General features: G+C 53.6%; 1 protein-coding gene across 7 annotated transcripts in view; it reads right to left on the reverse strand.

The window, feature by feature from the left end:
* PIK3R6 (phosphoinositide-3-kinase regulatory subunit 6) overlaps positions 1–13776 on the reverse strand; it is a 51260-nt gene that overhangs the window by 10537 nt on the left and 26947 nt on the right. For all 7 annotated transcript variants that reach the window (XR_003515382.1, XM_027568286.1, XM_027568287.1 and 4 more), the window contains 6 exons: positions 10825–10990; positions 10034–10120; positions 8621–9044; positions 8232–8310; positions 7368–7490; positions 4575–4685 (listed from right to left, as the gene is read on the reverse strand). Coding sequence is in view for 6 of the 7 variants with exons in the window: in XM_027568286.1 (XP_027424087.1) it covers positions 4575–4685; positions 7368–7490; positions 8232–8310; positions 8621–9044; positions 10034–10120; positions 10825–10990 (990 nt within the window). In the remaining variant the exon portion in view is untranslated. The remainder of the gene's footprint in view (positions 1–4574; positions 4686–7367; positions 7491–8231; positions 8311–8620; positions 9045–10033; positions 10121–10824; positions 10991–13776) is intronic.

Below are 13776 nucleotides of genomic sequence, written 5' to 3' on the forward strand. Positions count from 1 at the left end.
ACAGTGGCTAACAGACACATGAAAAAAATGTTCAACATCATCAGCCATCAGGGAAATTCAAATCAAAACCACATGGAGATACCACCTTACACCAGTTAGAATGGCAAAAATGGACAAGACAAGAAACAACAAATGTTGGAGAGGTTGTGGAGAAAGGGGAACCCTCTTACACTGTTGGTGGGAATGCAAGTTCGTACAGTCACTTTGGAAAACAGTGTAGAGGTTCCTCAAAAAGTTAAAAATAGAGCTACCCTATGACCCAGCAATTGCACTCCTGGGTATTTACCCCAAAGACACAGATGTAGTGAAAAGAAGGGCCACATGCACCCCAATGTTCATAGCAGCAATGTCCGCAATAGCCAAACTGTGGAAAGAGCTGAGATGCCCTCCAACAGACGAATGGATAAAGAAGATGTGGTCCATATATACAATGGAATATTACTCAGCCATCAGAAAGGATGAATATCCACCATTTGCATCCACATGGATGGACCTGGAGGGGATTATGGTGAGTGAAATAAGTCAAGCAGAGAAAGACAATTAGCATATGGTTTCACTCATATGTGAAACATAAGGAACAGCACGGAGAACATTAGGAGAAGGAAGGGAAAAATGAAGGGGGGGAATCGGAGAGAGAGACGAACCATGAGAGACTATGGACTCCGGGAAACAAACTGAGGGTTTTAGAGGGAAGGGGGGGTGGGGGAGTGGGGGAGCCTGGTGATGAGTATTAAGGAGGGCTTGTACTACATGGAGCACTGGGTGTTATATGCAAACAATGAATCATGGAACACTACATCAAAAACTAATGATGTAATGTATGGTGATTAACATAACATAATAAAAAAAAAGAAAAAAAAAAGAACATGGAATGGGGACTCACGGAAATAGTCATTAGACTTGAGCTAGCAGGGAGATCCTAGCGGAAGCCCGGGACACGTGCCAACGTCCAGCTCTGTCGCAGACGTTTGCTGGGGGAATGCGGGCCGGATCTTTGGATGAACGAGACCCGGTGGGGGAGGGGACTCAAGAGTCTCTTTTGTTGGGACCTTACTCTGCACTAGACGTTCTGAGAAAGGCCCTTGACCTACGTGACCTCATTTAACCCCCCAGCAGCACCAGGGGATGGGCCTCATTAGCCTCCATTAGGATCCTGGACACTAAGCCTCAGAGATGTGCGCTGACTTGTCCCAGGTCACAAGCAGCAAAGCTGGGCTATCATTCAGCATCTCAGCCGCTGCTCTGGAACGGCTCTGGAATCATCTGCGTGCCTACCTCCTTGCCCTGCCCCTCCCCCCATGTCTTTACCATATTTGAAGCCTCATGAAACCCCTAAGGCAGGTGAAGATCATAATACCTCTTTTCCAGGTGCCCATGACCACAGAGCTAGCAAGCGGAGGGACCAGCCAGGCTGTGGACTCTCTACCACCCCACATGGCCTCTGATTCCACACCTGCTGCACCCTGACAGCCCACCAGTGCCACACAGATTCACTGTCTGCACGCACACACACATGCATGCACACACGTGTGCGCGCGCACGCACACACGTATGCACTCACACGCACATGCATGCACGCACACATGCACACACACGCATCCACGCATGCACACTCGCACACGCATGCACATACGCACGCACACTCATACGTGCACATCTGCAAGCACACGCACGCCTGCACACACGTATGTACACATGCACGCATGCGCACACACATGCATACACGCACACTCACATTCACACACATGCCTGCACACGCACGCATGCATACACACATGCACACAATGCACACTCACATGCACACTCACATGCATACACACATGCACACCCACACGCATGCACACGTGTGCACGCCCGCGCCCACATGCACACACGTGCACACTCACACGCGCACACACGTGCCTGCACACGCACATACATGCATGCACACACATGCATGCACTCACACACAGGCATGTACACATACTATTGTGTTAATGGCGTGAGACTCAAAACTCAGATACAGGGGGCGCCTGGCTGGCTCAGTCGGTAGAGCACATGACTCTTGATCTCAAAGTTGTGGGCTCGAGCCCCATGTTGGGTGTAGAGATTCCTTAAAAAGAAAATCTTAAAAAAAATTCAGATTCAAACAAAGCGCAGAACCATCTCTCCAGGGACTCACAGTTTGGGTGGGGAGCGATGCACAGAGCAGGGATGTTATTGGGGTGTAGGGAAAAGCAAGGGCTGTGCCCACAGCACTGTGGACACAGAGGAGAAGCACCTGAGCCCGCTTGGGGGGCAGGAGGAAACAGAGAGGTGAGGACTGGCGAGGAGGCAGGGGAGGATGTGGTGGGGTCAGGAAGGGAAGTCCAGGATAAGGCACAGTGTGAGCAAAGCCTTGGGGGTGGGAGCATCAGGGTGTGTATGGAAAGCAAAGAGAGAATGAAGGGGCTACTGGGCAAAGAAGCCTCTCTGAAGGTCACAGAGGACGAGTAGCAGGAGAGAAGGTTCCAGAAGTCAGGTGGGGGGCGGGCTTCAAGAAGGGGAAATGAGGGCCTTGATTTTGCTGTTGTGACACACACATGGATATCACATATCTAACTGTACAGACAAAGGAAGAAAAGTATCGTGGCCCGGGGTGTCAAAAGTAGAAGAGGGCCCAAAAGAGAGGACAGGAAGCATCCTTCGGGTCTGGCGACTGGAGGTCACTGGCAAGAATGTGTCAGAAGTGCCAGACTGCCTGGTTGGAGGACAGAGCGAGACAGAAAGAGACGGGGATGGAGGTCGGGCCATCTAACCCCACAGCCCTGGCTTCAGGGCGGACAGACGTGTGGCCCATCTCCTGGGTCACAGTGATCGGCGTACTGATGAGAATTAGCCTCGATCCCATTGGAAAAGGGACACCCTCTCCCCATCTGGGGTTGCTGAGCTTGAAAAAATGCTGGCCCGGGACTGCTGCAGGTCATCTGGTCACCAGGACGGGAGACGAAGCAAGGCAGACGCAGTACTGATCACCCCGTTTGAAGCCCCAGACCCAGCTTTTCCAAAACCACGTCCCCCCTGCCCTTGCCAGCGAGGTGAGCCAAGAGAACTCGTTTCCTGACACCGATTTTTAAGATGTCTGTTACTTGCAACTCCAAGAGTCTTCCCCAACACAAAACGGGAGCCAGGAGGGGCATTTTGCAAGTGAACAGTCCAAGAGGAGTGGAAGGGCGGTGAGCATCCTTCTACCCGGTGGGGACTGGGCGGCCTGCCCACTGGAGACCCGCGCTCAGACCCCGAGCCTAAGGAGGCTGAAGCATTAGGGGGCGGGGATGCAGGTGTGTGTCGGTGAGGGACGCTAAGAAAGCGCCAACTGTCAGCAGACGCTGGTGGAACTTAGCACAGAGGGCAGAAACACTTCTCGTCCAAGAGAGCTCCTTTCTGACTGGATCAGCCTACAAGAGCTGGACAGTCTTGGGAACCAGAGGGTTTAAAAACCTGACTTCCCTGCCACCATTTGAGCCTGGGAGCTTGAAAACAAGGTGGGAGATAAGGTTGAGACAAAGTCTGGGAAGAGTCTGATTCTTGGGCTCTCCCTCCCAGGCCCTGTCCCTAGGCAACACGCTTAGCAGGAATATGAATGGAAACCTTGCAGGCTCCAGAGGCTGTTCTGCGCATTTTCGGTGGCAAGGACAGCATGGGGGAGGGGAGGGCCCAGGAGAGGGGCTGGCTGAGGGGGAGGTCCGGGAGGAGGTGGGTGAGGACAGGAAGGGCGCGGGTAACGGGGTTTTGCTGGAGCTGGAGGTGCTCCGTATCCACTGGGGAGGCGCATGCGAAGGTGTGGATGCACTGATAGGTGTGGACAGCACGCGTGGGGACACCTAATGGTCTCCATTTTCCCCAGTGGTGTGGATGACAAAGTCACTTGTTGAAAGTGAAGGACAGGAGAAAAGCAGGGAAGGGGGAGCTTGCCAAGAAGGCAGTGTAGGCCCAGCTGAGGCTGGACACCACGGAGGTGTCTGTGTCCAGCCGGAGGGCTTTGGAATGTTTTCCAGATGGTGCTCAGGAGCCCGAGCTTAGTGAAAGGTAAGGCACACTGCAGCACTGCTCTGGGCTCGGGAGACAGCAGGGCAGGGAGGCCGGGGTTGGGACAGGAAACCACGGCAAGGAGCCAATGGACATGAGAAAGCAGAAGGACCCGCCCACCTCTCTAAGGAGGCAGGTCCTGGAGGAGAAGGTGAGAGGGTCTTGCAGGGATGGGAGTTTGTGATCAGAGCCTAGAAAGTGAGCATCTAGGAATTCTGAGGTAAAGCAATTCCTGGTGATAATTTTCACAGCTGCCTGTCCCCCGTCCTCTACAGGGTCAAAGCCTAAGGCATCCCTCCACATGAACAAATTCTGTTTCTGCTTGCACTGGAGGTCTTTGAAGCTGAGAATTATCCAATGCATCCAAGGATTAGGAGGATACAGTTAACAACCAAGTCCAGTGGGTCTGTGATTTGTACCCTGGTAACCTGCATTTCCCCAGAGCTAGGGTGTTTTTAGGGGGTGGGGTCCAGGGGTCCTGCAGGCTAATACACTACCCGTGGAGTCCCAGGGTGGGGGATACCTACCTTGACAGTATAGATCTGGAAGTAGATGGGTTGGGTGCCCATGCGAACGTAGTAGGTGATGACATCCAGGATGAAGGGGTCCACAGTCCGGGATGTGTCCAGGGAAGGGGGCTGTGAAGGGGCAGAGAAGGTCTTCAGTCACCGCCCTCCATGTGACTGTGGGGGGTGCTATTTTGGTAACAGAGAAACTCCAAAACATTCCCACGTACCCTCTGTGAGGCACTAAACCAGCTGGTCCCTCAACACACTCTAGGCCTTTCCTCCCACCCGATTTCCACCCCCAGGTCCCCAGGGCCTCTGATTCATTCCACTTGCACAAAGACACATGGGGTGCCTCTAGGTGGAAGGCACTGAGCTGGGTGCCTTGGGGTAGACAAGATGCTTGGGAATATAGCCAGTGATCACAGAGTCTGGGCTGGGTTCCAGCCACTCACTGGCCAAGTGACCTAGGGCATGAGAAGTGAGGGGATCTGCTGTCTCCTTCAGCTCTTGGGGTATTTAAGTATATCACAGATTAATTTACATTTGTGGGTTATTGGGAAAACACTAGTACCATGTCCTACAGGCCTTCCTCATATGATCATAAAACAGAACCACAGTTTCTTTTTCTTTTAGATAAATGGAATGCTCACATAGTGCCAGAATTGGAAAGCAGCTAGAGTTTATCTCATCCAACTCATACCCGATCCTATAACGTCTCTTCTGACTCCCCTGTCTGGCCCTACTGAAATATTGCTCCCTTCAGAAAGGCCACATGGAGGACCGGTGAATGTACTCTAACAAGGCTGTCCTTGCTCACACTGTTTCCAGTCTCTTCCTGTGGAAACCGCTTTTGGAGGAAGCATTGGGGCCGTACAAATTGTTAATTATGAGGGCAAGGAGAACAGGGAGGACCCCAAATCCTGCGTGTGTACCAGCATGGGAATAAAAGCTACCGACAACAGAGCACAAATAAGACGTTCCTCCTCTAACAGCCTCCAAGTTTTGAGCAAAAAAGTATTTCAATACCCAGCTAAACAGTCTCCTGTGCATACGCAAAGACATTTTTCGGGTAAGCAGTAATTCAGGAAACAGGCCTCCCCGCACACCTCTATTAGAAGGTACGAGAAAGCACCCTAATCAAGTAGAGTGTCAAGTTAGAAATCAGGTACCTAAAATCAAGAGGCTCCTTTTATGTAGGACTACCCGCTGACCAGATATAAGGGGGGAGAGACACCATCCACAAAGGCAAGAAAAAAACTAGGAAACGTAAGGAGGAAATTTAACCAGAAATGGGTAAAAGCGCTGTGATTAACAGTGTAAGGCTATTCTGAGGGACACACACAAGACTTCCCTACATGAAGATAAACACCATGTTCCCAGAGGGGGCTGCGTAACACCCTAAAAGAGGCTGATTCTCTTCCAAATTTCAATTGAAATCCCAAGGGGGGGGTGGTGGAAGGATTAAAAAAAAAATTTGACCAAATTTCTAATATTTATCTGGAAACAGACACAAACAAACATAGTCTGAAATGTTTTCAAGAGGAAGAGTAATGGGGTAGGCTTACCCTGCCAACTATTAAATTAAAAAATGCTAATGTGGCCGATAATGAATGGATTAACGAGAAAGAGTTAAGTGTCCCGGAATAAACTCAAGCATCTGTAAAAATTTAGTAGATGATAAAATGGGCATTTCAGACTGACGGGGCAAGATGGCTCATGCAATAAATAGCTTTAGGACAACTGGCTAAGCATTTGGAAAAAAGCAATTTGCATGCCTCACACTCAACCCTGAAACTGATTGCAGGCAGGTTATTTAAATGGAAAAACCGAGACCTGAAAAGTTACAGTAAATGATCAGTGAATATTAGTTTAATCCTGGATATAACATAATCAGTGAGGAAGACCTCTCCAAGCAGGACTCCAACAGCAGGTATCACAAAGGATAAGAGTTCTGTGTGTAACTGCATAAAAATATCAAACTTCTGTAAGTCAGAAAACACTACTGACGAGATTGATAGGCAAATAAACAAAGTGGAAAAAAAAAAGTCTGCAACACCAAAAAGGTTAAGATTCTCTTAATATGAGGGGTGCCTGCGGGGCTGGCTCAGTTGGTGGAGCATGAGACTCTCCACCTCAGGGTTGTGAGTTCGAGCCCCATGATGGGGGTAGAGTTTACTGGAAAGATATAAAAAAAGATTCTCTTAATAGACAAAGGCCTTTTCAAGTCAGGAAAAGATGGGAACTCCCTCCCTACCACCCAGGAGGGTTGGGGGGTAGCAGCCCGGTGTTGTGGTCAAAGGATATGCTCTGGAATCAAGCTATCTGATTCCAAGTGGGACTCTACCTCTCACTTTGCAACTCTGGACTAAGTTCCCTAATTTCGTTGCATCGCCACGGCTTGATCTGTAAAATGGGGACATGGCAACGTTAGCACCCGCCAGCAAGAGTGCCTACTTGGTAGGGCTGCTGAGTGCCTGGCCCGTGTGAGCTCTCAGGAGGCACAGGCTCTTACAGTCACAGAGAAACCATCGCAGGAACCTCAGAAGAGAAGGAAGAAACGGGCCGACACCCTTATGGAAGAAGGTTCTCCTTCACATTGTCCCCAGTGTCCTCCTGCCCCCAGAGCAGGTGCCTGTTAAGAGTTCCGAGTGCATTTCCACCACGAGCTGCTTAGGGCATCTCCCTTGTGCTCCCTTCCAGCCTCACCCCACCCCGGCAGGCCCTGGGGCTGACTCTTGAGGTCGAGAGCCAAGGGTGGTATCTGAAAATGGGCCCCTCCCACCTCCCCCCTTACCCTCGCGGGCCCCCTACCATCTCTGCCAGCTTGTGGATGGCCGGGCATAGCGTGTTGACGGTGCTCTGGTACCACGGGTCTGCGCGGCCCAGGAACGTGGCCAGCTCTCTGAGCTCTGAATGTCTGCATGATGGCAGCTCCTGGGGTTCAAGGGGGACGGGGCAGACCCATCAGGCCCGGTCTCTGGCACCTTCTTCCTGGCCAGAGGGTCCCCTAGGCAAACTGGCCAGTCACTGAACCTCCTGGGGCCTCAGTTTCTCTGCCATGTGAAGACCATTAGGTTTTACACCCCTCCCCCCGCCCCCCGGCGAAGCTGGGAGACCCTTGACTGAGGGCCACTTGCCAAGGGACATTGAAAAATGACCATGAGCCTTGGAAGCGGAGAGACAAGGACTGCTTTGAATTTACTGCTCCCGGAAAAGCAAGCAGAGCGGGACAGCAGAAATGCACAGCCGCAAGCGTAAGTTTGTCCCCCACCCCCCAATAGCTCAATGGGCTCCCACTGTCTGAAATTTCCTTTTATGTGACCCCAGGAAGCATGCTGTGTGTGCGAGCCCCTGTTTGAGGAGCAGCTTGCAATGAATTCCATCAGAAAAGCCAAACAAAATTCAGCAATGGGCAGGCTGCCCTCATTGCTTCCCCCCCCCCGCCCGGTGAGGGGACGTTCAGCCTCCAGGGCCCGCATCTGGGGCTTCTGGGACACAGACCTGATCTAGAAGGGCTCCCCCGGCCCCGCATCCTAAGGAAGGACGAGAGGATTCTAGTGCCTGGAGCCAGAGATGTGGTTGCCCAGCCCCTAAGCCAGACCCCTGCTGCGGACAGCCCCCCCCCAACTCCTTCCCCCACGTCCCTCCCCTCCCTCCCCTGCCCTGCCCAGCCACCTCGGGCGCCAACACGGGGATGTAGTAGAGCTGCAGGCTGAGTCTGGGGGTGAGGCAAAACTTCTGGGTCTCTCGTTTCCTGGAAAGGGGCAGCAGAGCACAGGGGTAAAGGCAGGTGTTGTGGCTCCCGACAGTTCCACATTCTGGTTCTGGTATTTAGTATCTCTTGACGTGGGGCGACGTGCTCCAGCTCTCTGAAGCTTCCGTGTTCCCGTCTACAGAATGGGTACAGTCATGTCTGTCTCGAGGGGCAGTGGCGGGGCTTACGGAGCTCACTGCAAAGTGCCGAGCTGGTGACCGCACCCCTGCTGCATGGGCCCGCCTGTGCCCCGGCCAGCACCCTCCCCACCTGCAGTTGCCCTCCCCCCGCCCCCGCCACGGGGCCCTACCTGAGGCTGTGGTAGGCCTGGGCCAGGCGCCCCAGCATCCTGTCATCGCCCAGCACCAGCACCCTGGCCGTGTGGAGCCGGGAGACCCCGGGCAGTAGCTCCCCATCCCCACTGGGCATGCCCGTCCTGCGGTGCAGCCCCTGGGGCCCGTCCCAGCACGCAGGCATCAAGATGTCGGGGGGCCACATCCGCTTCTTGATGCCTCCTTTGCGCTGCAGCCCGGCACGCTCCATCTCAGGGCTGCTGGGGACAGGCAGCTCGTCGGCCCCTGCAGGGAGGTCCCGCTCGATGCCACTGTCGGTGGACAGCAGGGACGCCCGGGCCAGCTCCCGGTCTGGCCAGAGGCCCTGCAGATCCAAGGCCTCCAAGTCAGCACTGAGGCGCAACCGGGACCGCGGGCGCAGGAAGAGTACCAGCTCCTTCCCTGGGATGCCGAGGACAAGCAAACCGTCAGGGCGGAGAAGTTACGTGAGGCTGGCGGGGTCTCACCCCGGCAAGGCCCGTGGTTCTGTGTTTCTCAAACACCGTTCAGCCACATAGAAGCCCCACAAGATGCCCCACGAAGGAACAAAGGTTCGGTGGCTACCAAAGACAGAGAAGCCCGCATATTCCTGCCACCTCTTGTGGAGTTCCATTAGTAAACATATGAAAGGCTCTGAGAAGTCCTGCAGTAAAGAAGTCAGCTTCACGCAGTACCTCCCACTTAGCTGACCCTGGAGTCCTCTTTATCATATCCACTCATCGGCTTCTGCCCATCCTCCCGCTGTCTGTAGCTTCCCCTGGGACACAGGGAACAGAGCGCACCTGCTCCGGGAAAGACTGCTAGGCTTTTCTCACCGGCTTTCATTTTATTACCCATGAGGAAACTGAGCCAGTGTAGGGTGACCCAGCATAGGAAAGGAGGTGCCAGGAGTTGGACCCGGTTCACTAGCCCAGCACTTCCCACCGTAATCCACACCCCTGCCCGCCCCCCCCCCCCCGCCTGCCTTGAGAAGGGCTGGGGACAGCCGCATGGGAACACAGGTGCACAGAAGTGTCAGGCAGGCGGGTCTCTCTGGAAGACCCCCTCCAGCTGCTGGAACTGTAACATTTTGGGTAACTGCCTCCTCCCCGGGGACATTCATTGTCTACTAGCATCAACATGGCATGGGGCGATTCCTCGGCACAGGAGCCATTCTGACATAGAGAAAATGGGTCCTTCCGGATGTGCAGAACGACTCAGGGAACAAGGAGCACACACGCGAACACACACACAGCAACAGATACACACACGCAGACGCAATACGCACAGTCACACAGACACATGAATGCATACACAGATGCCGAGAAACACACACACACACACACACACACACACACACACACACCCCTATTTCCAGCCAGCTCTCCACGGAGAAGGTGCAAGGCACTTACAGAGCTGCTCCTCATCGGTCCACAGGTGGAAGGTGATGTGGGGGCTGGGCAGAGGGATGCTTGGCTGCGGGTCCTGCAGGGGGTCACCTGAAGGCAGGAGGACGGCTGTGGCATTCTCTGCTCCCCCCTCGCGTTCCTATAGGGCCCAGGGTGGGTGCAGAGACCCTCTCTCCCGTAGGGTCCAGCCCAGGCTTCCTCTCTGTCCCATCGGCTCACCCAGGGCCCAACAGCCACCTGCCCCCTCCCTGCCCGAGGCTGTTCAGCGGCCCCCTGTTTCCTGCAAACTTCCTCGTGTCCTTTGAGACCTTTCCTCCCATGGTTGGTCCCTTCCCGCTAACCCCGAGCCAGAAGCGCAGCCAGGCCGGGTCACCTTTCTCCCTGCCGTGTTTCTCTAACACGGTCTGGGTCTGATTCTTAGTAGCCGGGTGATGTCGGGCAAGATTTTTCAGCCTCTTTCTAACTCAGGCTTCTTGTCTATAAAACGAGGGGCATAATTTCTGTCTCAGAAGTTTGCTCTGAGGATATTAATCCATGCAATATTTAAATATGTCAAGTGCCTCGAACGGCAGCTGGGGGACAGGCGGTGCCCCGCAGGTGCCAGCTGCCATTGTGACCAAATCACCCACCTTCTTAGCTGCCCCCGCTCCCCCCCACCCCCCGACCTTCCAAGTTCCTGGGCGGCCCTCAGTCCCCAGGCTGCCACTCGCTTGAGCCGCGCGCGGCAGGTGCAGCGCTGCTCTCTGGCGCCCCCTGCGGGCCCTCGCCGGGCCTCGCTGCCCCGGCCCGCTTACCGCAGCAGCTCTCCGTGGCGGCCGCCGCCGGCCCCAGCAGCGAGCAGTAAATCTCCTCTAGTCTCTCCAGGTGTCCCTCCCGGTTCGGGTTGGGTTCGCCGGCCATCTGCTCCACGGCCGCCACCACGGCGTGGAAATAGCGCTCCAGGGCGTGGCGAGGGCTGGCCTGTCGGGGGTGGGGCGCGCCAGAGCCTGGGTCCAGGCCCAGCACCCAACCACCCCAGCTCCGATGTTGCCTGAAGCTGCTTGCACCTGCGGGTCCCCCCTGTCCCTCCCACTGTGGCTCCCTGCAAGGGCTGGACCCCAGAGGGGCAGGGATCGCCGTCCTGGGATCAATGTGCTGCCCCCACCTGGACGCAAACTCCGGGAAGGCAGGCCTCTGTTTGCAGCTGCACCCGATGCCCCTAGAACATCTTCCTACACATAGTAGGTGCTCAAGAAGCAGTTGCCGAATATTCCCTAGACTTCTGTCATTCCTATGCTGTCTTGACATACTGCCTCTGCTAGTATTTACTTGCTATTTTTCTTTCAGTCAGCTCATTTTTTGGGGGTTCAGAACGATTTCAGAGGGGCAATTTATGTTGCTGCTCTCTACAGAAAGACTAGTGTCGCAGAGGTAATGGACAATAGCTGAGGTGTCTATAACGATCACAAGGCACTATTATTAAATTCTAGCCAGGTACTCTGGCCTGCCAGCCTTTAGAGCTTGGAGCTTGCCTTCTCTCTCTCTCTCTCTCCTTTTTAAGATTTATTATTTATTTTATTTTATTTTATTTTATGTATTTTTGTTAAAGATTTTATTTTTATTTGAGACAGAGAGACAGAGAGAGCTCACAAGCACGGGGAGAGGCAGAGGGAGAGGGAGAAGCAGACTCCCCGCTGAGCAGGGAGCCCGATGCGGGACTTGATCCCAGGACCCTGGGATCATGACCTGAGCCGAAGGCAGGTGCTTAACCGACTGAGCCACCCAGGAGCCCCCAAATTTATCATTTATTTAGTTTTTAAAAAGATTTTATTTATTTAATTGACAGAGAGAGAGAGAGAGACAGCGAGAGAGGGAACACAAGCAGGGGGAGTGGGAGAGGGAGAAGCAGGCTTCCTGCTGAGCAGGGAGCCCGATGTGGGACTCGATCCCAGGACCCTGGGATCATGACCTGAGCCGAAGGCAGTCGCTTAACCAACTGAGCCACCCAGGCGCCCCCTATTATTTATTTTAGAGTGAGGGCGCATGCATGAGCGCCAGGAGGAGGGGCAGTGAAAATCTTAAGCAGACTCCGCACTGAGCCCCATGTGGGGCTCCAACCAGGGGCTTGCCTTAGGGCGTTGTGGGGCTCGAGCTCACAACCCTGAGCTCACGACTTGACCTAAAACCAAGGGTCAGATCTTAATCAACTGCACCACCCAGGCGCCCCTGCTGCCTTCCCTTTTTAAAAAGGGAAGTTAGTGTTAAAAGAAGTTAGGGGTAAAGCACCAAGCTGAGCTTTTCTCGTTAATGGAAATTAATGGAAACAGGTTTTGTAAGCCTCTCGTCGTGCATTCCATGCTCTTTAGCATGGCTGCTTCCTGCCTCCAGTCCTATACACCCTCAAGATCTGTCCCACCACCTCGTTTACTCTCTGATTCCATCTTCTATACTCTCCCTCTCTTCCTGTTCTGCTTTGGCTACACAGGTCTCCTTATCATTCCTCAAACACACCAGACATGCTTACACCCCAGGGCCTTTGCACTTGCTGTTCCCGATGCTTGGAATGTTCTCTTGGATATCCACATGGCTCGCTCTTTCACTTCTCCTTTAGGACTTGACTCAAAAGTCAGCTGACAGGGAGACTTCCCTGATCCGCACGATCTAAAATTTCAGCCCCGCCCCTCCCCATTTCACATCCTTCTTTGCACATTTTCCCCTTTAGCTGTTATTTATCATACTATACATTTTACTTATCTTGTTTATTATCACACACACAGAACAAGAAAGGGAAAGAGATACACTATAATATAAACTGCCCGAGGACAGGAATTTTTATCTGGATCCCAGCACCTACAGCGAACAATGGTTCAGCAAACATAGTGGGTGCTCGGTAAATATTTAATGTGTTTATAAATTAAGCAACAAGATGAAATGGATCCTATGGCCCCTTCCAACTCTGATTCATATATTCCTCTAATTGCCTTATTTATTCATTCTGCAAATATTTATTGGAGCCCTAGCTGTTCAGAATGACCTGCTCTCCCTTAATCGAGAAGTCAGGACCCTGCTCAGCAGACCCCTAGCACAGAACAGAGGTGGGCCTGCTGATGTCCTTGTTAGAACCCTGCATCCTCTAAGCTAAAAGATGGGATTCTTTGGCGGTGGGTGAGGGTGAGGGAAGACAGCCAGAGGACATAATCCAGGGCACTTGCTCTCAGAGGGTCTTATAGGCCAGAAACAATCACCAGAGCTGCTGGGAGGTGGTGGGGGCTGCAGGAGACAAACTCCTCCCCCCCGCACCTTTCTGAGACCCGTGCCCGTTGCGGGGAGAAGGGACAGGAACCCCATCTGGGGCCATAGGTGTCTGGGCTGAAACCAACATGGGGCTTAGGTATGAGTTGGGGACCTTCCACAGGTCCCAGCAACAGCAAAGGCCTGGGATTCTGAAGGCACGAAGGGCTCTTTGAGAGCGAAGGAATGATGGAAAACAATCATCATGGTTTCAGGAGGGACCTAGCCATACATAAAAGTCACGGTCAAAGGAAGTGTCCAAGATGCTGGGCTCAGAGCATGGATGGAGGGTTCCAGGTGGAGAATGGCAAGAGGGACAGGGCCGCATCCGATGCATCTTGATGCGCAAAGCAGGGTCTGAGACAGGGCTGGATGAAGGACTGATACCCCTTCCTGGGGCAGGACAAGCGGGGGATAGCTGAGCCCCCAAGGGCGCCCCCCCTCCTGGTGCCTGTCCCTCCCATAGCAGCAACCCC

This window comes from Zalophus californianus, chromosome 16, assembly GCF_009762305.2.
Source record: "Zalophus californianus isolate mZalCal1 chromosome 16, mZalCal1.pri.v2, whole genome shotgun sequence".
Classification (NCBI taxonomy): domain Eukaryota; kingdom Metazoa; phylum Chordata; class Mammalia; order Carnivora; family Otariidae; genus Zalophus; species Zalophus californianus.